Raw genomic sequence first — 20,325 nt, 5'->3', positions numbered from 1 at the left:
CAATGTTACTATTAGGTCAGTCATGGAATAATAGGGCCACTTACCACTGTGGTTGATTGTGGTATTTCAATATATTGGCACTCGGATCGCAGTTGAAGAAACAGGATAATACCTGGTGAAAAAGGGCCATGTGGTGAGAATATTGTCTAATAACGGGAGAGGGTGGTGTTGGACAAAGTGTCTCAGAGCTTACCTGCTCTATGGACGCGGACTCGCTCGATCGCACTTTCCCGGTCGGCTGTTTGGTAACCACTGGAGTTCCGGGTTCAGTGCGTCAGCGCGTCTATAGCGTGGAATGTGCGCGCGCATCTGAGAGGGCGGGAGTAATCATGGCGCGTCATTGTTGTCAGGTAGTGTTTATGCATGGGAGGCGGGTCCGCGGGATAGTGCGATGTGTACTAATAACAAAGCAGCTCGCCACGCAATGAAAATGAAGTGTAGCTGTGTGTCGATTACCGTTATTAGACAATATTCTCACCACATGGCCCTTTTTCACCAGGTATTATCCTGTTTCTTGACTCCATGACTGACCTAATAGTAACATTGTGCCACAACGCTCGTGAATCCTAACCAATGTTTTACCTTTTTCCCTCAACAGTGCCCGGCTGGGTACACTGTAAGTTCAATTTTATTTATCACGCATGGGTTGCGCCACGTCAAGACACTACGAGGTATTACAATCCCCAATTTTAAGTCCACACAACACTGTAGAATACAGCAACCACACCTATTAACACCCACTCTCACCTTTTCCCTAGATGTCCCCCACTGTCTAGTCCTGACGAGACCTCCATCTTACAGGTCGAAACGCCGTCGACGCTATAGGGAAAGAACCCATTCAGCACAGTGACTTGTGATTTCATGTAGTCACTATTAGCAACTATTGTATTACATTGCTTGGTCCTTTCCCTGTGTAAATATCCATAACACAAAAACTGTATAGACCCTTTATTATTTGTGTTTTTTCTGGTTTTTTGTTCACAAAATCACTTGGGACGCACTGCACTTTTCACTGTATATACAATCTTTTGTATATGTGTTGCTGTTGTAAATATGGACACTTTTCATGAGTTGAAATATAAGAATTCTTTCTTATAAATTTTGCATATGTGTGGTTCTTTCTCTGCCAAATCCTTCTCTGCTACAAGTGAATAGTCCTAACAGCAGAGCAACTGGGCAGTTCTTCTGAATCTTCCAGGAGTGATCTGATGTGTTGTCTGAGACAGCCACCTTTTATCCCTGGAACCAATCTGTCAGTGGTGGTGGGGAGAATGCCACATTTTTCTTTCCTTCCTCCTTCCTGAGTTTTTGTCCACACTGTCTCTGGTGACAAAAAGCAAGGGCAGGACTGGTGTCATGCTTCTTTGTGTATGATGTAGGGAAAGCCTTTTGAAGTGAAAGTGGGCTGTGTACAGCCCCTCCTCATCCATCCTGGCAGGATGGCCCATCCTGTCCACACATAAGACCCTTTAGTGACATTAACTTGAAGTAATATACAAATCCCCAGCATCAGAGCCAATCATAGTCAAGTGACCCGGGACACTGGCAGAAGGCACAGCTGGTTAGGACAGGTCCATCCGGAAGGTGACGTCTTAATTATTTACATGGAACTGGGAATGCTATTTTTGTTAGAAGTAGCTGCATCTCGTCAATTCGTAAGAGTGGCTGGGGTTTAGGTATATATATCTTGGAAAGATTTACATGTTCTGTGGTATGTTTTTGTAATTTTCCCATATCTTCTATATATGCTGAGGTATGTTAGTAGTGTTGTTAGGTCAGACAGTAGCATTAATTGATGAGTGTGTCTGTTGTCTTGTTAGGGTGGTTCTATCTGCAAGCATAGTAGCAATCACCAGACAAGACAGGGGAAAGTCACAATTGTCGTTACTCAAATTAAAGTCTTTCAAAGTCGAATAATAAAGTGCATGCCTTAGTGACATTTTAATAATCTCTACTCTTTCATAATTACGCATGGCTGTGGCCAATTCACTAAGTATGACTGACTCATCCAGGCTAACATGTTTGGAAGTCCCCCTGATTTTTCGTTGTTATCTGCTTCCTTGCCAGAGTCAACTGAGTGCTCCCAGCCATAAATACAATCAGAGTCTATTTTTTAGTCTATTTCAGATTATGTTAAAGCTGTACTCCTTACTTCTGCTGTTCGGGTGAATTGGCTGGGATTTAACAGACCAGTGGTAGCCAGTCCGTGTCATTGCAGTAATGACACAATCTTATATGGTCTATTGCTTCATTTCATACCCAGACGCGTGAGGTAGGAGTTGTCTTTCAGCCAGTTGTTTTTGTTTGTCACTCTCTGCAGCGCTCCCCTTTTCATTGATGTTATTACCCTCATGTCCGATGTCAGTAACCTATGTGTTTTTTGGGATCACGTTAGCATTTTACAGAGTATCAGAATCATGTGTTTCAGGAGTTTATGGGTTTTTCTTTATTTGGCTCCATATTAAAAAGGTGATTGGAGGGTGATATCAAAAGATCACAGGATGGTCAAGGGTCAAGTGTGAAAAAGGTGTGAAAGATAAGACCTCGAGAGGCTGCCACCCAGCAAACTACCACTTAGATTGGGCAGTGGTTACTTCTGCCCTGTAGAAAGTAGCCTGATTCACACAAAGTTAATATGTATTTTAGATTGCTTTCAGATTGTCTCTATGTGTGCCTGGAGGCACTATAGCAGGGACCAAAACATAGACTGAGATAGCACTCATCAGAACTTTCAGACTAATCCAAATTTCCTAGACATGTTCTTACAAATGATTTCAAGTTGACTCCAGTCTGCTACAGCCTCACGCCCATATCTGTCCCTGCCAACAGCCTGGCTCAGCACTGGTCCTGACAACTCTTGTTGGCTCCACTCAGCCCTTAATTTGAGATGGTGAGTACAGATGGGTGCCCCCAGGAACTTATTTTTCGGGACCAGCACTTACTTTCCGTCAACAGACTTTAACGCTGAGCAAGTGCAAGAGAAAAAGAAACATAAAAGAGGGAAAGAAAGAAGAGGAAAACGCCTGAAAATCAGTAACATAGAAAGAAAGCAAAGATGAACAGGAACTTGCAAGGAAGAGTAAGATAAAGCAGCGGGAAACATGGGGGGGGGGGGGTGGATTTAAGAAACATGAGGTGGAATGAAGACTACACAGCCTCGATGTACGAAACCCCACCATGTGATAGTGTTGGTCGCAGGCTTCTGAAGGAAACTTTGGGTACAGGCACTTATCGTTTTGCAAATTAAGTACTGTCTCCACCAAAGGGGGCTACAATTTGCACCAGGGCCACCTTCACTCTCGGCCCTCACCATTCCGCTGCCTGGCCTGCTCTCGAAGCATCAGGCACTCCAGAGATCAAAGGTCACTGTGTACCCTAACCCCAGTTGGTACAATTGCAAAGGAAAAGGTCACGAGCAGTGGCAGCTGAGCTGAGCCTGGTCAAGGAGGTGAGAGAAGTTGGAGTCAGGTGGGTTACTGCTGAGGAGCACAAGTGCTCCCAGCCACTCCTGTGGTCCTGCAGGAATAAGGCACAGTTTGATAAGTTGGGGGGAGAGCAGGTGGTCACTATTACTGCATCTGGGAATTACTCATCGGTGTGGATCTGACTCTACAGTGAGTGCCTGTGTGGAAAGATTATATTATCAGAGCATAAGTAAACATTTATGTCAAGAGCATGTCTGTGAAATTTTGTTGCCAGAAGCCTAAAACCATATTTATTTATACCAGTCATTAACTTTAAGCATCTCTTCCCGCCCTCACAGAGCAGGCTTGTGTTCCTGAGTGTGCCACCGATGAAATCTGCCAAGATGCCACCTGCCAGTGCAACTTCAACCTGTACAAAAACTCAAGTAAGTTTTCTGTGTGTGTTTGTGCATGCGTGGGTGTGCGTGCATGTGTGTGTGTGTGTGTGCGTGCGTGCACAAAGAAATGAGACAGAACGGTATTTGCACCCTAATTCATTTGATTTTAGTACACACTGCCTAGTCAGGAGAGCATGGCGGTGTTTGAAGCAGTAGGGAGTAGAGAACTGCTGACTGGCCAGCCATTCAACATTGAAATCTGTGCAACCCCAAAAAAGATATTACACTCAGTGGTGCTGGAAACAATTTTTAGAGTGGGTGTGCTGCATCAATGTTATGTCTCTAAACTCATAAGGATTGATAAAAAATCCAAACATCACTCAAAGATGAAGCGGATGTTGCATTTACTCAGCTCTGTTCTCACATTATGAAAGAGTTAATCAGACCATCACGTCCAACCATCAACAGACCTAGATGGTTTAGTCTCATATGCTATGTTGCCAAACCCCAACTACACATGACCCTTAAGACCAACCCTAAGAACCCCCTGAAGGTGTCCCTTTTACATGAGAAATATAAAGAGATCACCATAACAATGGAAAAGGAAGTACTGGACCAACCGTGTGGATCATTAGTTTTTGTGACAAATAAAAAGAGCAGTAAACTATTTTGGACAGCTGTGAAAGACATGCGACAAATCTCAATTTGATTATTGGGAAATACACTGTAGCCCAGCAGTTTGCACTATATTTAGCATTTATAGATTTAACCTCAGCTTTGGACTGCATCAATTGCTCAAAGCTGTCGTCAAACCTTTTAGCATATGGGATGGATGAAGCACTAGTGCACTTTTTGCGTACATGCAAAGGGACATAATGGCCAGAATTAGAATAATTATTCAGGGGGATGTTTCTAAAGACATTGGCATTTTTCAGGGTTTGAGATAAGGGTGCCTTTTCGCTCTTTTATTTCTTCATTATATTAACAACCTCCACCCTTTTTTAATTACCATCACCCCATATGTTCCTAAAGTTAAGGCTCCTTGTTACCATCCTTGATGTATGTGGACAATGCTGTGTTGATGGCTCAACCGCCTAGGGCTCTGCGTCTTTTAATCCAAGGATTTGTGCTTTTCATGGCCACGCTTGACCTACGTACTAATTTTTCAAAATCTTTTATTATGGCTTGTGGCAGGAGGAAGCATAATTTGTCCTCTCTTACTGTTGTCAACCCTAGTTTAAAATGCACTCTCACTTTCTCTTACCTGAGTCTAGTTTTCGCTACCAGTAAAAAGTAGTTACAGCTAGCTCAGTACAAATGTTTTCATGATGGAAGATTGGCCACAAAGATTAGGAAGATGAGTGTTTTGGTATACTGGAATCTTAGAACAGACAACTTAATTGCAGGGTACCTGGTGAAATCTATGGGCCGCTGGCAGTGCACTTTCCTGTTCCGCTTTAGGGCTACCACAGTCAAGTATTTGTTATGCTTCCCCTCAGGCTTTCACGCAAACCTTGACAACTTGCCCTGCCCTTGTAATGAGAGCTCAGGCCAATCCACATTGCCCTTCCTATTCTTTTGAGGTTTTTCTTCCATGTACATAAAGCTTCTTTTGCTCCCCCTGATAAAGAGGCACAATATTACAGACTTTAGGGCAGCGGTTAGTATGCTGCTTCAACTCAATGATGATGAGTCAATCGCTTGTACAGGTGCCTTTTTGAGAACTGCTGTCCGAGCCTGTATTTTGATGAAAAGTGACTAAGGAGCTGATTCTGAGTTTGGCTGTCTGTAGGACTGCCAAAGTCTGATTTTGGCGCTGGACCTCTGCAACCGCCTGGGATCTGAGCTATACCTACCAATAGCCCCAATACCAATTACCCAATAACCAGTAAGTTGGCAGTGAAGAAAGTTCAACTGTTTATTATGCAAAATACTCTATGGAGGAGCCTCTCTAACCCTCACCATCAGGTGCGCAGAGAAGACTGCTGGCTCACAGTCAAAACAGCACATATATACTTTCAGCACAGTACATTAAGTCGGCGTAAATGGAAAAACGCTACTTGGCTCTTTGGCCTCGAGGAAGGACCATATATGGTACACATGATTAGTTCAAAGCTCTGTTTAGTTATTATTGGGGAGGTCAGGAGGGGTGACTTCGCCTTCAGAAATGAGCTTATCACACCCAAAGCCAGATGGAACCTTGAGTCCCTGGACAGAGGAAGAATGGTGTGCATTCAGCTGCTCTCAGTAACTCAACTAAACTGGGGCCTGACAACTATCGGAGAGTAACACGTTATCACTGCTCGGGCCAAGCACAGGCAGAGAGCAGATGGCGTCTGTATGGTTCTCGGCCTACTCGATGTAAACAAAACACATGAACAGCATATACCCTTATCAACTAACTAAAACAGATATAGGTTAGGCATTATGCATATAAAACACAAAGAGTATATAGATACATCATGCTAACACAATATATAGATATGATCAGTACTGCTAATATAGGGGAATTTGATTTTTATCCCTCAGAACCACCCTTTTAGCATGATGTAGCTAATTAAAAGGGAAAACAGTCTTCAAAAATCCCTTCATCAAGCTGCATGATATTCTTTATTTCCTGCTGAACTAATTGAGCTTTTACTGCTGCCGGAGAAGGACTAGTCACAGAAGAGGCGAGCTTAGCAGCACAGTAAGAGCAACATATTATCCGTGTACCTGGAAGACCATAGATATAGCTGGCTGCGAAAGCGCCCATTTTTCCATCTCTGTTAGTCACCATTTTACTTTTTCTGGCCTGCTCATTTACCGGCCCCCGGGTCCGGATGCTGCTTTCAGGACTGCTCTTCCTGACGTAGTTAGTTCTCTGGCCCTAAAAGCTGCTAACTTTAGCATTATCGGTGATCTAAATCTACACTTTGACTCTCCTTGCTTTCCGGCGGCCAGCAGCACTCTTGCCGATCTGGAGGCTCTTCAGCTATTTCAATTAGTTGAACATCCCACACATGTTGGTGGTCATATTTTGGACCCCTTTTTCACTAACCTGACAATGGTTAAGGTGATGTCTCCGAGGCCTATGGCCTGGACTGACCACCACTTAATTGAATTGCATCTTACGCTGAATGATCCATCCTTCAAAGCCTCTACCCCTACTATTCTCAGACGCCCTTGGAAAAAATTTAAATTGGACGATTTCCATCAGCTTCTCGGTGCGCTTCCCCTGGGCCCTTTCACTGATGTGGAGTCTGGCTATGATCTTTATTGCAATTGGCTGACTAAAGCCTTGGATAGGCTGATTCCTATCGCTGAGAGCAAACAGCGGCATACCGACTCCAGCCCCTGGTATGATGATTCGCTCCGGCTCATAAAAAAGTCTTGCAAACAAGCTGAAAGAGCCTGGCGTAAATCATATCAACCTGAAAGAAAAATTCCGTACCTTGCTGCTATCAAAAAATATCATAGAGCTCGTGCCGCCTACTTTTCTTGTGAGTTTAGTACCAGTACCAACCCAACCAAACTTATTTTCAAGGTGCTCAAGGACCTTACCACTAGCAGAGCATCAGCTGCTGAGATTTGCTCTTCTTCCCATTGTGAGGATTTGGCTGCTTTTTTTATTGGTAAGGTGGAGGGTATCTACCGTGCCTTTCCCAGCTCCATAGGGTCTTCGCAGAAACTGATACCTGTTTCGAAAATTACTTCATCTCTTTCTTACCTCCCAGAGCTTTCCATGGAGGATTTTTACAAACTTGGAGCGAAAGTTAAATCAGTTCCTAAGGATCCGCTACGACCTGCTCAATTTAGAGAATCTGCCTCCCTCTGCCTCCCTCCTTTATGTCAGCTCATCAATTTGTCTCTATCCTCAGGCTCCGTCCCTGACAGTTGGAAACAGGCCCAGGTGATTCCCATTTTTAAAAAACCTGCCTTAGACCCATTAAAATTGGAGAATTACCACCCTATTTCCCTCCTCCCGTGGGCAGCTAAATTGACCGAGGCCCATGTTAACACCATTTTATCTAACCATCTCCATTCTGCCGATATCTTAGATCCATCGCAGAATGGGTTTCGGCCCGGTCATAGTACCGAGACTGCGCTTCTCTCTATGGCTGAACACCTTTGCATGCTGGTTGATTCTGATTACACTGCGGCACTGGTTCTTCTTGATCTCAGTGCCGCGTTCGACACGGTCTCCGACGATATTTTACTTCAGCGACTGGTTGAGGCGGGTGTCAACAATATGGCACTTGAATGGTTTCTATCTGGTCGTACCTTCAAGGTTGCCACTCCACCTTTTGAATCCAAACCTTATGCGATCGCCCAGGGAGCCCGGCAGGGATTGGCTCTTAGCCCCACTTTGTTCAACCTCTATGTGCAGCCGCTGGCTGCTGTCGCCAAGCGTGGGAACCTGACTATGGTGTCCTACGCTGACGACACGCAGCTGGCGGTTGCAATAAGTGGGGCTTCCGATCTTGAGGCTGCTAAGTTCCGTGAGGGGCTTATTTCTGTGGCTCGTTGGACGACTGATAATTTCCTTCAACTGAACGCCAAGAAAACCGAGGTGCTCATTGTTGGGAAACAAAGTCACCTATGGGGCGACAACTGGTGGCCATCTGAGCTCGGTCCTACTCCTATATCTGTCACTGAGGTTAAAAATCTAGCGGTCTGGTTGGATTCAAAACTCAGCTTCAACACCCACACAAAAAAGGTTGCTGCCATGTGTTTCAGGACCCTGCATAAGCTGAGATCTATTTTTAAATTCTTTGATACGCCTACTAGACAGCTTATTGTACAAGCCATGATTCTGTCGAAGTTAGACTATGCCAGTTCTCTTTGATTGGAAGCTAATCAGACTGAACTCTCTAGATTTCAACGCGTTCAGAACGCTGCTGCGAGGGCTCTGGTTGGCCTACCTAGATTTTGTTCAGCCAAAAAAATCATCCAAAAGCTCCACTGGCTTCCTGTTGCCCAGAGAATCAAGTTCAAGTTTCTTTGTCTTGCGTTCAAAATCCTGAAACACTCCTCCCCTCAGATTTTGAAGCACCTCATTTCGCTATATGTTCCATCACGGTCCTTGAGGTCCTCTGGTCTCCACTTGGCCATAGTACCGTGCTTTAAGAGGTCCAGGATTGGCGGCCGCTCTTTCAGAGTGCTTGCTGCCAAGTTATGGAACTCCCTTCCTGCCCATATCCGTGCGATTGACGGACTCCTGTCATTCAGGAAGGCTGTAAAAACCTTTCTTTTTCCTTTAGACCCCTAGTGTTGTTGTGTTGTGGGCTTCTGTTATTGCTTCTGCCCGTTTTTTTTGTCCTGTTAGCGCCAGGACGCCCTTTTGCTGGGGCATCTGTGCGCTCTATAAATCCGGCTAACATAGCATACCAAGCAGGCCCACAATGTATGCAAAGACAGCAGGAGAATATAATATCAGCTATACCCGCTAGTACCATCAACATTTTCCATCACCAGGTAGACAACAAACCCCAAAACCAACCGGATAAAGACCAGGTACCAGTATCGGCATGCACTTTGGAGGCCAAACAGTGTAACTTTTGAATGGCCAGATGAACAGAGGGGGCAGAGTCAGGGATATATACACAACAGGAGCTGCCGATCACGCGACGTGCTCCTCCTCGGTTTGCCAGGATAACATCTAAAACCATTTGATTCTGAAGCGAGACGAGACGAGTCTCGTCGCTCGAAGTTCTACGGTTAGATTGGTCAATATACCTGCAGTGGTATTGATCGCCCTTTCGACTACTCTAGACAGACGCCTCACTTCCTCACTGGTAATGATGGGACCCCAAATAGGAAACACCCTATTCGCAATGTCAATAACATCTGTTTGATCTATGTCAGTGGTATCAATCTCTCTCGTATCTCTGACAAGTGGCAGGCTCCGTTTATCTAATCGATGATCCTTATGATAATTAGAGGGCGCTATGTATACTGGAGGATACAAAAAGGACAAATAACAACGGCCAGCCCAACCACAGGGAAGCCATGTATATGCATTTTCTCCACAGACAAAATATACATTAGGGGGAGTCAATAATGGAGGACTACTGAAGGTGCGCATTGGATAGGTATAATTACATCCACTTTCTCCTACTGAAATGTATCCTGCTCCCTGGACACAGAATGCTGAGTAAGTATGGGCGGAAAATTTGTTCCGCTCGCAAAATTTGCGGATTTTCCACGATTTCTTGAATCGCGGGAAATTGCGGCAAAATCCGTGAATTCGCAAGTGGGACTAATTTTGCTCAGGAAGCACTTACAGGGTTACAGCAGGTGCCCAAGTTGAAGCTAATTTCTTTGTAACCATATACAAAATGGTTACAAAGAAATTAACTTCAACTTGGGCACCTGTAAATGCTTCCTGAGCGGCGCCTCGTTGCCTACTTGCAACTATTCTCTGACCCTGCTCTGACCCTCGAAGCAGGGTCAGAGAATAGTTACAAGTAGACAACGAGGCTCCGTGAACAGGAAGCACTTACAGATATAGATAAAGCAGGTGCCCGATTTGAAGGTCAAATTCAGTAACTCCTTAATCAGCCCCAAAAAATTGTGCGCTTTGTCGAGACTGGGCAGGTGTGCTTTCTCCCCATATCTACAGTCGAAAATTAGCTATGATGCTTGATGGAGGCCTTTGCATCCTTGACTTTCACAAGTGCAATCCCCGTGCAGTTCCTGTAACCAGTAGCTTCTTTCTCCCCATCTACTGCTCTGATCGGTGCCTGACCTTTTATACACACAAGAGGCATGTGAACTTGCAAAGAAGCCCCCCGCCCCGTTTGCCCCCCCACACACACTAGCGGTGTGCACATGTGCACAGTCTTCCCGCCCTTTATCCACTATGATGGACAGTTCACTCGAGGGACCCCGGCGCTCTTCGGCGTGATGGCAAAGTTAATCAGCCCCAAAAATCGTACGCTTTGTCGAGGCTGAGCAGGTGTGCTTTCTCCCCATATCTACAGTCGAAAATTAACTATGATGCTTGATGGAGGCCTTTGCATCCTTGACTTTCACGAGTGCAATCCCCGTGCAGATCCTGTAACCAGTTGCTTCTTTCTCCCCATCTGATGCTCTGATCGGTGCCTGACCTTTTATACACACAAGAGGCATGTGAACTCACGAAGAACCCCCTCCCTGTTTGCCCCCCCACACACTAGCAGTGTGCACCCTCTTCCCGCCCTTTATCCACAATGATGGACAGCTCACTCGAGGGACTCCGGCGCCCTTTGGCGCGATGGCAAAGTTAATCAGCCCCAAAGAATCGTGCGCTTTGTCGAGGCTGGGCAGGTGTTCTTTCTCCCCACATCTACAGTCGAAAATTAGCTATGATGCTTGATGGAGGCCTTTGCATCCTTGACTTTCACGAGTGCAATCCCCGTGCAGTTCCTGTAACCAGTTGCTTCTTTCTCCCCATCTGCTGCTCTGATCGGTGCCTGACCTTTTATACACACAAGAGGCATGTGAACTCACAAAGAAGCCCCCCCCACACACTAGCGGTGTGCACCGTCTTCCCGCCCTTTACCCACTATGATGGACAGCTCACTCGAGTGACCCCGGCGCCCTTCGGCGCGATGGCAAAGTTAATCAGCCCCAAAAAATCGTGTGCTTTGTCGAGGCTGGGCAGATGTGCTTTCTCCCCATATCTACAGTCGAAAATTAGCTATGATGCTTGATGGAGGCCTTTGTATCCTTGACTTTCACGAGTGCAATCCCTGTGCAGTTCCTGTAACCAGTATCTTCTTTCTCCTCATCTGCTGCTCTGATCGGTGCCTGACCTTTTTTTACACACAAGAGGCATGTGAACTCGCAAAGAAGCTCCCCCTGTTTGCCCCCCTCACACACACTAGCGGTGTGCACCGTCTTCCCGCCCTTTACACACTATGATAGACAGCTCACTCGAGGGACCGCGGCGCCCTTCAGTGCGATGGCAAAGTTACACACACATGGTCACTGGAAGCAACTCGTCTGGCCCTATGCAGCTGTATGATGCAAAATCTCCAAAAAATCTGCGATTTTGCGGGGAAATTCGCGAATTCGCATATTTTTTTGCGATTTCACGTGAATTCGCGAACCGCTGATTTGTAAAATTCGCCCATACTTAATGCTGAGGTACTGTTTAATATGGGCACTGGAATTGCTTTGTCATCAGTAACATTTCTTTCCTGAAATTGCTGAAAATACTGGGTAAAATTAAACTCTTCAAAGTCGAGTTTTTCATTTTGCAACCAGGTAACATTTTCGTGCTCGGTATATACATTCATGCAAGCATTCGGATCTAATGACCCTTCCCCTTCATTTCCCTGTGGGTCAAACCCCTGGTGTACTTCTATGTATGCTAGGATCATCTCATAGTCTTTTTCTGAATATCGTTTAGTATCTACAGTATAATGCATGTACATCATAGATAACAATCTGAACCAAGCTTCACAACTTCCTAAATATGATAATGGCAGAGAGATAAATAGATCATGTTTATGCATTACAGAAGGCAGAAGGCCGCAAACCCAACAGTTTGTGGTATTCGTAGCACTATGCATTTGAAGAAACATTTCAACAAATACATTTTTATTATAAGTCTGACGGTGCCTTTCCTTATGCGGGGCTAAAGTATAAAAAAATGTTCTGGAGGCGGGGTAGTTGTTCCCAAAACAGTATGCATAGGATGACAAAATTCCAAATATACAAACACACTCATCAATAGTATTAACGCGATTGTGACCACAAAGGCTACTTTGACACGCATGGTTCAACTAGAAAAAATAGACATATATGTAGGGTAATAACGGGGTGCAAGAGGGCGTTCCTCTTCAGCGACAAAACGGGCAAAAGGGTACATGCTAGCTAAAAGTCCAGAACTAAACTCAGGCAATGCAGTCCAACCTGCCAGAGGGTTCTTCTTTCCTATGTCCATCTAGAGCCTCACAGGCAGGCTCCTATGTACATCACAAAGAAACCCAAACAAATCCTCGCGTTGGAGTTATGTCTTCACACAACTCTTGAAGAAAAACACAACCTGGGCCCCTATTTCAAGAAATTCAGTCTTTCTTTCTGAACAGAGCAAACAAAATGCTCCAAGCACACGTGTTCAGTCAGTGTCTCGCTCAGTACCCCAGGAAGGTTTCTAACCAACCCTATTACTCAAGTCTTTGCCTATCTCCTTCCATCTCCATCCGGGGTACCATGTTGTTTTCTGGGCCGCAAATTGTATCGAACATGGCCAGACGTTTCCTGTTCAGAGAACAAAACAGAGGAGGGTACATCCGTTGCAACAGGGATATCATGAACCTTTTGTTCATCTGCAGGGGCAGCAGAATCTGGACAATTACTGGTGCAGATGACGAAGTCCCTTCCGAACCCACAGCTCCGTCTCCTCGCCCTTCTCCAACTTCCAGGGCATCAGAAAAAGGGACAAAGCGAAGTGCCTGTTCGCTCTCCTTCTTCAAAATTTCTTTCTGGTTCCGATGATTATGATATAGGTTTATTCCACACAGGATCCAAAAGTGCACAAATGCCTTTTGCCCCGATGTGTGCTGAACCATGTGCCATAGTTACTACAGCATTAACCAATGCATTGGGCAACCACCATCTCTGTTTTTCCATCAAATCAACCCAACAATCGTTTTCATCTAATCTCCCCACTTCCCTTTCCCAATGAGCCAGTTCAGCAGGAGTAGCTTCTTTCTGTATCTCTCAGACACTCTCCATAGTGTTGTCAAACATTTCTGTTTCCGCAACCCACCTAGCAGAGGTAGTTACAAACATCGAAGACATTTTGGATTTGGCAGTTTCCTTTGCTACCTAATCGGCAAAGGCATTTCCCTCACCTTCTACATCTACTACTGTCTTATGTGCACTGAAATTAACTACAGCCACCTTCTCAGGTAATGTCAATGCTGTTAGTAATCGTAAAATCAAAGGGCTATGCTGTATTCTTTGACCATGGGAAGTGAGAAAACCCCTCTCCGCCCACAGCTGGCCTAAACTATGAGTCACGCCTGTGTGAATGTTCACTCAACTCACAGGGCCGCAGCAATGCCAATAGCTCAGCTGCCTGTGCTGACTGATAGAGTACTCGAGAAGCCTCAACTACAGTGCAGAGGGTCGTAATCGCATATGCAGCTGTTGTCGTGCCATGTGGTAACTTGAAACAAGAGCCATCCACATACAATTCCCTTTAGGGGTCAGATAGAGGAATGTCTGTGAGATCTACCTGTCCCTTCGTCTCTTCTTCAGTCCCAAATATACATTCATGTGCGTCAATGTTTTTCTCGTCCGAAGGGAGGGGTAGCAACGTGGCAGGATTTAGAGTGGCACACCGCTTATTGTAATATGGGGAGCAAACAAAGGCAATTCGTATCCAGTAAGATGCGCACTCGTAAGGTGCGGAGTCTTTGTTTTGTTCGATAATGTATCCACAGCGTGCGGTACCATCACTGTGAGGTCAGTATTCAGAAGGAGCCCTTCCGATTGTCGAATGGCCACCACGACAGCAGCAGCAGCCCTTAAACAGCTAGGAAGCGCTCTGACGACGTTATCCAACACCGCCGAGGAATAAGCACAAGGTCATTGCTTACAACCAAATCCTTGTGTTAACACAGAAAGCGAACAACCGTCCACCTCGTGTACATAAAGCACAAAAGGTTTTCGGTAGTCGGGAGTACCCAAGACGGGTGCAAAACAAAGCGCAGATTTTAAAGAGTCAAAAGCTTCCTGACATTCATCAGTCCAGGGTAGAGGTTCATGCACATCCTTAGTGGTTAAGTACAAGAGAGGTTTAGTCAGAAGAGAAAAATTAGGAATCCATTGGTGACAGTAAGAGGTTATATCAAGAAATGCAGGAACATCACGCTGAGTACGAGGTACAGACATATTAGAGATGGTAGTCACATGTTCAGGGGTTAGTCCCCTTCCCTCTTTTGACAGTGGATGACCAAGATAAGTCACCTCCTTTCGACAACATTGGAATTTGCAGAGGGATACCTTATTACCACTGGCTGCCAAGTGAGACAATTTTACAGTGGTTTCCTGACAACCTTCCTCAGTATCAGAAGCCACCAACAAATCTTCTTCATACTGGAGGAGCACATTACCATGGGGCAGGGTCAACTCATCCAATACTGCTTTCAAAGCTTGGCTATAAATGCTAGGACTCTCAGTGTATCCCTGGGGAGCACGACAAAAACGGAAGCTGCACCCAGATAAGGAAAAGCCAAAAATATGACGGCTATCAGGATGGATTGGAATGCTAATGAAAGCATTCTTTAGATCGATAACTGAGAAATACTTGGCAGTGGGAGGAATCATAGTGAGAATAGTAGTGATGTTAGAAACCACAGGGTACTGCGGCACCACTATTTTATTAATTTCTTGCACGTTAATTACAAAATAGTAAGTATCAACATGGTCGGGATCACTTCCAACAGGGGCCTTTTTCAAAATCGGCAATATAGGACTATTACATACACTGGCAGCCTTTTCTTCCACTACGCCCTTCTCAATCAGGTCCTGGATAATAGCGAGCAGAGCCCTTTCACCAGCCGGTCAAATTTTGTACTGAGGTATACGTGGTAAACGAACATTTGGTTTCAGAGTAATAGAAACAGGTGAAATTTTCAACAGACCAACATCCGTATCCCCGGTCGCCCACAGGGTCGATGGGATAGCAGCGAGCTCCGGAGGGAGGGGCTCATTTTTAGCAAAGCATTACAATGTATGTTTACCGGGAGATTGTATGGTCAAATAAACACCATCAGGGGTACAATGAATCTTTGCAGGCAGTTTCTTTAGCAAATCCAACCCTAATAGATTTTCTCTGCAATGCGAAGTTAACAAAAACAGAGAGTCCACTGTGACCGGACCAATTGTAAATGGGATAGGTGTAGAAATGGAGCTCACCACCGGGATTTCAGAAAATTCCACCAAAACATTATTCTGCCCGGACAGAGTAGCCCCGGGGACCAGCAAACGAGCAATAGAACTTTTCATCGCACCCGTATCAACTAGAAAGTTTTCAGAAGTCCCCATCAACCGTCCTTTCACATAAGGCCCTCGCTGATCAACGGGTACTGACACCTGGTCCCCACTCTGTCGTGGCTGTCCTATGTGTAAACATATCCATCGGCCCCTTCAATCACACAATCTTCATTGTAATACTGCCTTCCTTTCGGATTATTGAAGTAATTCTTCTCAGACTCACCATCCGTTGCTTCTTCTCTTCCTATATCACTTCAATCCACACCACCTCGGCCTCTCCCTCTCCCTCTTACTGCTCCATTCTGAGCCAGAAACAATGGACACTGAGCTCGTCAATGCCCTTCCTGTTTACAGTAAGCACATTGGTTTATTCCCAAAGCAACAGCTGGACCTCTGCCTCGTCCTGTTCCCGCCCCCCCTCGGGACGGACCCTCTAACGCCTCTGTCTCTGCCTTGTCCCCTGATCACTTGCTGTAGCAATACTTGTGTCTTAAGATCCTTTGCTTTCTTTTCGGACTTATCTTTTCTCTCATTTTCCCTATGTTCATAATACTGAGCCATACTCAGTATAACCAACGGTGTGGAAGTGGTCCAAGTACTCTCAGCTGCTTGTAGCCGCGTGGAGATCTCGGGTAACAGATTTGTCATGAAACGATTAACAAATAATGGTATACCACCTTCCACTGACAAGTCCTGTCCACTAAAGTCAATAAACACACCTTCAAATCTGGTGAAAAAATCTGAAACGCTCTCGTCCTTTTTCTGTTTATATGCTGTCAATTTGTCCCAATCCACTTTACGGGGTGGAATTAAGGAATGCATGTAGGTAATAATCCGACCTGGCAAATCCAATATTTCAGGTTTAGGTTTATCACCAGGCTTTTGATACTTGTCCCATTCTTTGATCTGATCCCATGTCCCTCCCAACTCTGTGACATGATTCTGATCATGCACCTAACGCCACACATCGACAGGGACTAGTAAACCGAAAAATAACTCTATGTCAGCCAGGGTCATAACAGCCGAAAAGGCAGCCTCGTGAGCTCTTTATAGTAAGCAGTATGATTTTTGTGGGGGTCGGGGACTTGCGACTTCAGGGAAAGGACTAAGGGTGGGCGTAGTTCCCGAAGTAGCGCTACGCGAAGCTACGCGAAGTGCTAGTTGGCCCCAGGGACCCCCAGTATGCAAGGGGAATTAGTTCCTCCTCTGCAAACGGGCTAGGAGGCTGCCTTGCAGAGACGTGTAAAGAGGCCACGCCCCTTTTTACACCTCTCTGCAAGGCAGCCTCTGGCACATACTGGAGGGTCCTGACCCCCTAGGCCTGCACGATAGACCGAGGCACAAGAAAGCAGAAAAACAAACGTGAAGAACACAAAAAGGGGCAGGGTAGATACACCCTGAACCCCTAGGCCTGCCCAGGTGGTCCCACAAGGACAAAAAGGCCCCAATTTTTATTTTTTAAAACCTGGTCTGTTTTTTTAAAAATTACCCCCCGGGGGGACCAAATTCGTGGAGGTATAGTGATGAAGAAGTGTGGTGGGTCCACAATCCCCCCACACTGCCCCGGGGACCACCACAAAGCAACGCAGCCCCTTGGCGCATACTGGAGGCTCCTGGTGGGCTAGTTGGCCCCCAGGGACCCCTAGTATACAAGGGGAATTAATTCCTACTCTGCAAACATGCCAGGGGTTGCGCTGCAGAGTGGTGTAAAAAAGGGTGTGGCCTCATTACACCTCTCTGTAATGCAGCCCCCTGGCGCATACTGCAGGCTCCAGGTGGGCCAGAGACCCCCATTATGCAAGGGGAATTAGTTCCCCCTCTGCAAACACGGCCGGGGGCTGCATTGCAGAGAGGTGTAAAAAAGGGTGTGGCCTCATTACACCTCTCTGCAATGCAGCCCACTGGCTTATAATGGAGGCTCCTGGTGGGCTAATTGACCCCCAGGGACCCCCAGTATGCAAGGGGAATTAGTTCCTTCTCTGCAAACGTGACAGGGATTGCGCTGCAGTGTTGTAAAAAGGGGGCGTGCCCTCTGAACACCTGCCTGCAAAAATGTAGTAAATCAGTATAAAAAAATAACAATTAATACATTTAAAAATTGTCATTTAAAAAATCTTTGAAATTCAATGAAAAAACCATAGGTTTCAGGCCTTATATAGTTAGGAATTAGCATTTAGAAAACCTTGCAAATTCACTTAAGAAACCATAGGTTTCAGGCCTTTTATAGTTAGGAATTAGTATTCAGAAAACCTTGCAAATTCACTGAAAAAAATCATAGGTTTTAGGTCTTATATAGTTAGGAACTAGCATTTAAAAAACCTTGCAAATTCACTGAAAAAACCATAGGTTTCAGGCCTTATATAGTGAGGAATTAGCATTTAAAAAACCTTTGAAATTCACTGAAAAAACCATAGGTTTCAGGCCTTATATAGTTAGGAATTAGCTTTTAAAAAACCTTTGAAATTCACTCAAAAAACTATAAGTTTTAGGGGTGTTATAGTTAGCTGGACATTTCACTCATACAAAACCATTGAAATTGCTCCTATATAGTTAGTTGTACTAACTATATTTCGTGCACCCGCAATCCACTGCTGATGATGTCATAATATTAGATCATTCATGACATGGTCAGTGACATCACTGATGACATCCCAAATGACATCACTGATGACATCACTGATGACATAATCCACGTGACAATCACATACACCTTTATATATATATATATATATATACACACACCTGTTGGTGTTCTGTAGCTGTTCTGTAGCTGTGATGGTGGGGAGAGGAGTGGCACGACTGAGGACCGAGGATCGAGGACCGCCGTGGGAGAGTCATTCCCTTAGCCGTCCAGCCGTGAACTCTGCCGCAAACCCTGCCGCGAGCCCGAGAGCCCAGAGGCAAGGAGGCAAAGACCGGACCGGACAGACGGAAAAAGCGAGCGGGTAGGCGGGCGGTGTGAGCGCTGTGGTAGCGCTGCGAAAACAATGCCGTCCTGCCGCCCCTGCCGCCCCTGCCGCCCCTGCTGCCGTCGCCACCACGTCACTACCACACTTGCTGCAAGCCCGTGAGCCCTGAGGCAAAGTCCGGACCGGACCGGATCGGAGAACTCAGCCGGTAAGGAGTCACGGAGAGTCACGGGGTGGGCGGACAGACGGAAAAAAGTGAGCGGGTAGGCGGGCGGTGTGAGCGCTGTGGTAGCGCTGTGAAAACAACGCCGTCCCGCTGCCTGCTGCCCCTGCCACCGTCACTGCCACTCTTGTCTCTCCAACGGCAGCTGCACCAGAGGTACCAGAGCAGCTTATTGAGGAGCCCCGTGTGGGCTGAGTCAATCAATAAAAAATTTAAAAACGGCAAATAAACTTTTAAAACTTTTAAGTCCTGCCACCCCTGTCAACTAAACAATGTCAGAGGAGGAGCAGCTCGCAGAGGAGCCCGTGTGGGCCGACGAATAGGCGAGGAAAGGATGAGAAGTGGGGGAGGGGGAGTGCGCGTTGAGCGCTGAGCGCCGAGCGCTGTACGACAGTAACAGCGTTTCTAACACCGCACCCACTGCACCCGCCCACCCTCCTACCCTCCTGTCACCAACACACCCACTTGCCAGGAAGAGGGAGAGCCCCCCAAGTACCGAAGGGTCTTGTAGGGGCCGAACAACCTCCACGTTAGGGTAGCTTTGGGTAGCAATAATCCCTGTCGCTGCACAGACTCAGTGACGCACCAACGGAGGACGAGCTACAGCCCAGAGCAGTAGTTTGACTATTCAAGAGCACATCTAATCTCTCACAAAGTTGACACCGACAAAACCGACAAAGAGGAGCAAGGGTCCGAGACCAGGAACTAGCCACGCACGCTTAAGTGGTTTGGCGGGCAGGTGTGAGCGCTGTAAGAGCGCTGTGATAACAACACCGCCGCTGCATCAGTTTTCTTTATATACACAGCCGCCAAGGGGGGAGATAAGGCCCCCATTACCAAGAACAAAGCCCTGCAACAGTCAGTCCGACAGGTCAGGAACGCAATAGTTAGGTCAGCTCGGACTGCGATACCTGAAGAAGCGGTTAGAAGCCAGTAGCGACCCAGTCAAAAAAACTGAAAAAAAATAAATAAATAAAGGGCGTCAATAGGGCAGCCGGAGGTATAAGCAAAGCAAGACAAAATGAGATCCGGTACTAAAAGGCAAACTAATCTCAGTAAAAAGCAAAAAAAACCTAACCTGAAATTAATCCCTAAAGAGTCCTTTTCTTCGCCATCAGACGAAGAGAACAATAGAACAATGGAGAGGAAAGACCTGGGAAAGTCGGTGACCATACCGGGAAAGTTGGTGGCAATACCGGAGAACCCTTGTTCAGTGACACGTAATCACGGACAGCAAAAAATTAACACATTCTTTTTTTTTAAAGACCCGGTTTCAGCGATTTTCTCCGTCACAGCAGAGTCGCAAAATCTCCCAAGCCCAATACTTCCAGAGACATCTAAATCGTTCACAGCATTAAGGGTTTCAAACAAGGAAAGAATGCAAAAAAATCGAAGTACACAGGAAAACGTACAAG

The 20,325-nt window shown here is 45.9% G+C and overlaps 1 protein-coding gene across 1 annotated transcript in view; it reads left to right on the top strand.

The window, feature by feature from the left end:
- The window catches only part of LOC147733123 (uromodulin-like), a 270,223-nt gene that overhangs the window by 50,882 nt on the left and 199,016 nt on the right, over positions 1-20,325 (top strand). The window contains exon 2 of the mRNA XM_086955856.1: positions 3,764-3,850. Within this exon, the coding sequence (XP_086811982.1) occupies positions 3,764-3,850 (87 nt within the window). The remainder of the gene's footprint in view (positions 1-3,763; positions 3,851-20,325) is intronic.

Source organism: Lissotriton vulgaris, chromosome 2_1 (genome assembly GCF_964263255.1).
Source record: "Lissotriton vulgaris chromosome 2_1, aLisVul1.2, whole genome shotgun sequence".
Taxonomy (NCBI): Eukaryota; Metazoa; Chordata; class Amphibia; order Caudata; family Salamandridae; genus Lissotriton; species Lissotriton vulgaris.
Note: the sequence above shows the minus strand (reverse complement) of the source record. Positions and strands in the feature narration are given on the sequence as shown.